The 6,358-nt window shown below is 47.8% G+C and overlaps 1 protein-coding gene across 1 annotated transcript; it reads left to right on the top strand.

Annotated features, from left to right (window-relative positions):
• The first annotated feature begins 2,531 nt into the window (after nt 1-2,531).
• On the top strand, nt 2,532-5,546 carry LOC119743290. Its single transcript, XM_038219693.1, has 5 exons — nt 2,532-2,850; nt 2,934-3,500; nt 3,607-4,186; nt 4,279-5,023; nt 5,532-5,546. The coding sequence occupies exons 1-5, from the start codon at nt 2,532-2,534 to the stop codon at nt 5,544-5,546; spliced, it is 2,226 nt and encodes a 741-aa protein (XP_038075621.1).
• The last annotated feature ends 812 nt before the right edge of the window (nt 5,547-6,358 follow it).

The raw sequence follows: 6,358 nt of genomic DNA, 5'->3' as shown, positions 1-6,358 counted from the left end.
TCCGTCCTTCATATGCAATGGGAATTCTTGTTGATAGCTTTCACAGATAAAACATGTTTCCAAATAAGTGCAAAAAGCACTGCAGAAAATGTAAACAAAATCCACAGCACACGGAAATAGAGTCTGAACGTTTACCACCAGTGGTGCGCTTACGGGCCCCTTGAATAGATAAAATTAACGTGCAAAATGTCTTTATTTCATTGATTTATTAAGAAAATCACCCTCGAAATATGCCTTTGTAAAATTGTTAGTAGCATCTTAATTTATGGACACTGAAAAATCGCTTGACGTGAAAGAGAAATATTGCGCCAAAAATCGACCTCACTTCACGACCTGTACGAGTGGTCTAATGGAACTCGGTGTACTCGTACAAGGATGAAAATGTATATTATAGTTTTGTGGCAGCCATTGGGTGATAACTGAAACTTAAGAGACTGAAACATCTTTTAGAATAATACGATTTAAGAAAAACTCATTAGCATTTACAAAACAAAATCTAAGATGACCGCCGATAAGGACTTCATTCAAGCCAGCTCGACTTAATCTAGAACCATCGGCTGTCGGTAGGTAAATCTTCGTGTCGTTCTACATTTTCGGTCTCACGCACGTACGCGATGTGAAAACAAACATGAACGAACAAGGAGATCTAGGAATGAAAAACGCCTGATGTAAAGGTGGTGAGGAAAATTCGTTTTACCCATCTCCTAGTTATTTGTCACCACTTTTTTTCTTGTATTATACCGAGATAAAATTCCAACATGAATATTTCTTGGGGTGATTGCAGTTAGAAATCATTTTGTCAAAAGTAATAGCAAGAAAAAAGGTCAACCCAGTGTAAAATGCCCACAGACGGGCCAACCGAGGGGCCCGTGAGCTCGCTGCGTGACCTTTTAGTTTCAGGCTCCATAGGTACTTACCTAATAGGGGTGCATTTGGCGCTTGATCTGCATGTGCTAAGATATGGAAAAAGTAAGAACAGAAATGAATGGGCATTCATAAAATGTTTTAATTAATTTAGTTAAATGCCTTCGATTAATTACATTCGGATAATGGTATTAAGGGTCTTCGGCGGGGGGGGGGGGGGGGGGAACGATTAATGGAGTTCCCCCATCAAAATTGCTACGCCATGACTGATTTACTTGAATGTTGGCAGGAATGTCCTACATCCACAGAACTGCTAATTATGATCAGCAAAAACATCCAAAATGGATCAAAATCTGTACTCAAACGGTTTTGTGGTAACGAAGTTGTAACAACATCGTAACGAAGTCGTAAAAAAAATCGCAATAGTCGGTACGAGATAGGCAGTGGTCGTGCATGGTCGGCAAAATTCTTTTAGCCGACTTGGATACGACCATTACGACGGGAAATTCCGAAGATGGTGTCATCCTGTCGTTTGTGCATTGGTTCTCGGTCTTTTGGTTGTGTCGGTACTCTGTCCGTACTCTGTCGGCAATGTCGAAATGAGATCGGGACTCAGTCGTAAAAAAAAATCAATTGAGCGGATCCAAGTCGTAGCGAAATCGAAGCAGTCGCAATATTCGGTTCGAGGTCATTTCAGAGTCGTAGTATTTGGGACGACATCGCAGATATTTGAATTAGGCGCCACATTTCCTATGTATTTAGTACAATTTTCAGGGGAAAAATATTTAAATGTCATGGTTTAGGTGGGGTCTTGGTCGTTGGTCTTGGATGTTTAACAGGGGCTTAACTTTGTAATGCAGCACTTTGTACTGCAGCATAAAGAGTCAAAATAATTATCTGGTGCAAGCCATGATAAATCTTGTATTTTCCAGTCATGCCATAACAGTTTGTATACTGGTCCTTTATTTCCAAATGTATTCAATAGAAGTGTGGCAATGTAATAGTCGAGTCATTTTCCAAGTCTCCAAGTAGTCTAAAATGTAAGGTTATGAACATGGTGCAGGAAGATTTGATCGATGATGCGTTGTATCAATTTCGAAGGCCCGGCCCAGTCGGAGGGACACAACGCATCCATGCACTGGTATTACACAAAGTACACACGATGTATTTTTTCGGAGTGAGCTTAATTCCAAATAGTCTTTGTGTCAGTATAATCATGCATGGAGTCCAGAAAGTAGGAATCAAGGCTATAACCACCAAGACTGAGTACATTAAATAAGTTAGAGTATGAGTATTTGGATTAAAAAAAAGCTGACATGGGTATGCATGCACTCTATTATTTCCCCCGAAACATACTGGACTCAGACTCAAATCGGTTACGTCTCGATAGTCCGAAGTCCCATTGGTCCGAAGTCCCATTGGTCCGAAGTCCCATTGGTCCGAAGTCCCATTGGTCCGAAGTCCCATTGGTCCGAAGTCCCATTGGTCCGAAACATAATACTGTGTATTTCCACTTGTTCAGGTTGACTGACCCTAACCCTAACCCTCACCCTATGGGCTGTCGGACCAATGGGACTTCCGACCAATGGGACTTCCGACCAATGGAACTTCGGACCAATGGGACGTCGGACCAATGGGACGTTTACACCAATGGAATGTATAGAGCAATGGGCCGTTGGACCAATGGGACTTCGGACCAATGGGAGGAGAAGACAGCCTCTACGCGGCCTCTTCTACTAGTAGCTGTTTCAGTGAAACTAATGTCTTCACCCCGCTCCCAGCAACCTCAACATCCGAGGCAGCACGCATCCTTTTCAGGACGGGCGGACCTATCCATCGAAAGCCTCCAAATCCTGCAACTCAACATCGAAGGGCTCACCATCGCCAAGCTCGACGTCTTTGAACAGATTACCACCAAGAACAAGGCAACTGTCGTCCTACTCCAGGAAACACACAAGAAGAACGATGCCATCCTTAAGCTCCCCGGTTTACGCTAGCTGGCCACACCAAGAGCAAACATCACGGCCTGGCAACATTTGTCCAAGATGGCGCGTCCTGGTCACCGGCAGGCCAATGCGCAGATGATGATGCTGAAACCGAGTGGATCGCCACCAAGGTGCAGGAGACCACTGTGGTGAACGTCTACAAGCCACCACCGAGCCGACTAGATCAAGGCTCACTGCCAGACGTCCCTGCCCCAGCCCTGTATGCCGGCGATTTTAACAGCTGGCAGACCGACTGGGGGTATAAGACAATCAACAAAGACGGCGAGTTTCTGGCAGATTGGGTCCTCCTCAGCCGACGCAGTGCTCCTCTTCGACCCGAAGGAGCCCCACTCGTTCATCTCCGGACGCTGGAACACCAAGTCCAACCCAGACCTGGCCTTCGGCAAAGTTTCCGGGCAAGAACCACTGCCACATCGGCGCATCTTGGAGTGATTCCCTCGCACACAACATCACCCATCACTAATCACAACACCATCACTGATCCAGTCGACGGAGGGAAAACCAGTCCGGAGGTGGAACTTCCGCAAGGCGAACTGGGCAAACTTCGCACGAGATGTCAACACCGCTGCCGAAGCCCTGCCAGTGCCTACCGCCACCAACATCGACTTCGCATACGAGGCCTACCGCAAGGTGCTCCAAGACGCCGCCAAAAAATACGTCCCGTGGGGAGCCAGAAAGAACTACATCCCCTGCTGGGACGAAGAATGTGAAGACCTCCTGCGCGCTCACAATTAAGCCAAGAGCAACGTTGAGAGGGCCACAGCCGCCACAGATCTCCTTAACCGGCTGAAAACCAAACGGAGAGAGAGGTGGACAGAGACCGTCGAGTCAATCGACTCTACCCACTCCAGCCGACGAGCGTGGCAGACCATCAACAAGCTGACTGGCCAGGGAACCAAACCAAAACCATGCCCCATCACTGTAGACGCCATCGCAGCACAGCTCATCAGCAATGGCAGGTTCCCCAACGCAGACAAGGCCTTCACCAGGAAGATTACCGGCGAGGTGAATGACCTACGGAGGGCCCCGTGCGCCGACCGCAACCTCTCGGGAGACTTCACCAACGACAAGATTGTGTCAGCTTTGAAACATCTGAAGCCAAACAAAGCAGCCGGGATCGACAACATCCACCCAGAGTTCATTCTACATCAGGGCAGCCAAGCCACTGAGCGGCTAAGATCCTTCTGCTCTGTCTGCTACCGCTCCTCCAAGCTCCCGAAGATCTGGTGCCGCGCAAAGGTCATTGCCCTCCCGAAGCCAAGCAAGCCGATGGATGACCCAAAGGGATACTGGCCCATTGCCCTTCTGTGCGTGCCGTACAAGATCATGGAATGCCTCCTGCATGCACGCCTCAATCCGGTGATCGACCCAATACTGCCATTAAGGAGCAAGCCGGTTTCCGCCGCAGGAAGTCCACGGTAGACCAGGTGACCCTTCTCACTCGGGATATCAAGGACACATTCCAGAAAGGTGAGAAGGCGGGCGTCGTCCTCCTCAATCTAAGGGCGGCGTACGACACAGTCTGGCTCCGCGGACTCCATCTTAAGCTCCTACAGACGATTCCGGACCGACACATGGTGGGCTTCATCATGGAGATGCTGAGCAACCGCAGCTTCACCCTCCACACCAGCGATGGCCAACACAGCAGGCTGAGAAGACTCAAGAATGGCATCCCCCAAGGCTCGGTACTAGCCCCGATGTTGTTTAATATCTACATCCACGACCTCCCAGACACCCTGATGAGCAAGTATGGATATGTAGACAACCTTACCATCATGTTCGCCGACAAGGGCTGGGAGACAATCGAATCGGGGCTCATGGCCGACATGGACACCTTGTCCACGTATTTGTCGAACTGGCACTTGAAGCTCTCTGTGGCCAAAACCATGTCCTCCGCATTCCATCTCAACAACAGAGAGGCAAGCCGCGAGCTCAACATCATCGTCAACAACAACAGACTCCAGTTCCAAGCCACTCCGACATACCTAGGGGTCAAGCTCGATCGCACGTACCCTGACGTACCGCCAACACCTAGGAAATGTGTCAGCAAAGACATCAGCCCGCGTTGCCCTCATAAGACGGCTAGCTGGCACTGCGCATCTCCACCCAAGCGCTGGTCTTCTCCGCTGCCGAGTATTGTGCCCCAGTCTGGTGTAGGAGCACCCACACCAAGAAGCTGGACATTACACTCAACAACGTCCTGCGCAACGCCCCCCAACAACGCCCCCCTCCCCCCAATCACCAAAAACCATATTGCAAAAATGTATATATGTGTGTTTTTTCTTGTGTGCCCCACTAGTTTGTATTGCTGCCCCCCCCCCCCCCTAATGCCTGGATGCCTGGATCTGGCAACGGGGCTGCCCCTGCTACATATACCAGGTATTTGCCCTTCCGCTAAGACACTACTTTGGAACATGCCAAGCATGTGGTTGGATGACTGAGTTGGTACAGCTGCATGATGTTTGTGTTGACCGATGGCTTGTGAGAAAAGATTGACAAGCTCGGGTGTTGCTCCAAACGACTGACAGCGATGATTTCTTGTCAACATTGGGGGGGGGGGGGGGGACCAGCCCCTTCGTACATTTGTACATTTATAACAATTTTCAAGACTTGTAGATTATGGTGTGCCCTATCAGAAAAACTTTGTTCCCTGATCCACAGGTTGCTTGGGAATGACAAAATCTCGGATAAAAAAGCCGAAAATTCTTCATGAGGGGAAAACATAAGAAACAGCGCCCTCTATTGACAAAAGTGGGACGAGAGGCCAAAAAAGCTTTAGTGTCCAAGACTGGCGATCTGTTTTGAGCATGGGTATTTCCCCAGTGGAAGATAGCAAATGACCTGCCTGTTCACAAACGCAAGTCCCAAAGCACTCCCAGTAACGTCCAATCTTTCTTTTTTGCATCCTCAGTAAGCATGGTAAGGTTATGGAGGCCACGGTGAACATAACACTTTGAAAGCATATCCTCGGGAATGACCTCCTCTGCCGATCAAGAATTTCTAGGACTGCATGCTAGGCATTGAAACCCAGGAACAAGATTGAGATATAAAATGTATTGTGAACCTTGTCAAAACACTTGCTTTAACTGTGAAACATTTATATCGTTGAAACGTTTATATTGTTGCATGTAACATTACTATTTATCTTCAAGCAAACTTGAATCCTCGATCCTGATTGGTCGATCCATGGCAACAACAGTGTGATATGAGGCTGTATTGCACGGTCCATATCGCACCCTGCGTATTGTACTATTCCAAGATGTGATCGACATTCCAGCTGAATGCGCTTAACCGCTAAAACTAAAAGGTTCATGTAAAGCGATGGTTCAACTTTACTGCGCATCAAGTTTGCTTGAAGATAAATTCGTAATCACGCTCGCGCTCGTGGAACACGGAAAATGTAGTGCTTCTGTATGTGTCCCATATTATGTGGGACACAGACGCACTACATTATTAATACGAACATTCTGTACAAGAAAAAAATGGTT

Source organism: Patiria miniata, unplaced genomic scaffold (assembly GCF_015706575.1).
Source record: "Patiria miniata isolate m_02_andy unplaced genomic scaffold, ASM1570657v1 HiC_scaffold_6, whole genome shotgun sequence".
NCBI classification, from domain to species: Eukaryota; Metazoa; Echinodermata; class Asteroidea; order Valvatida; family Asterinidae; genus Patiria; species Patiria miniata.
Note: the sequence above shows the minus strand (reverse complement) of the source record. Positions and strands in the feature narration are given on the sequence as shown.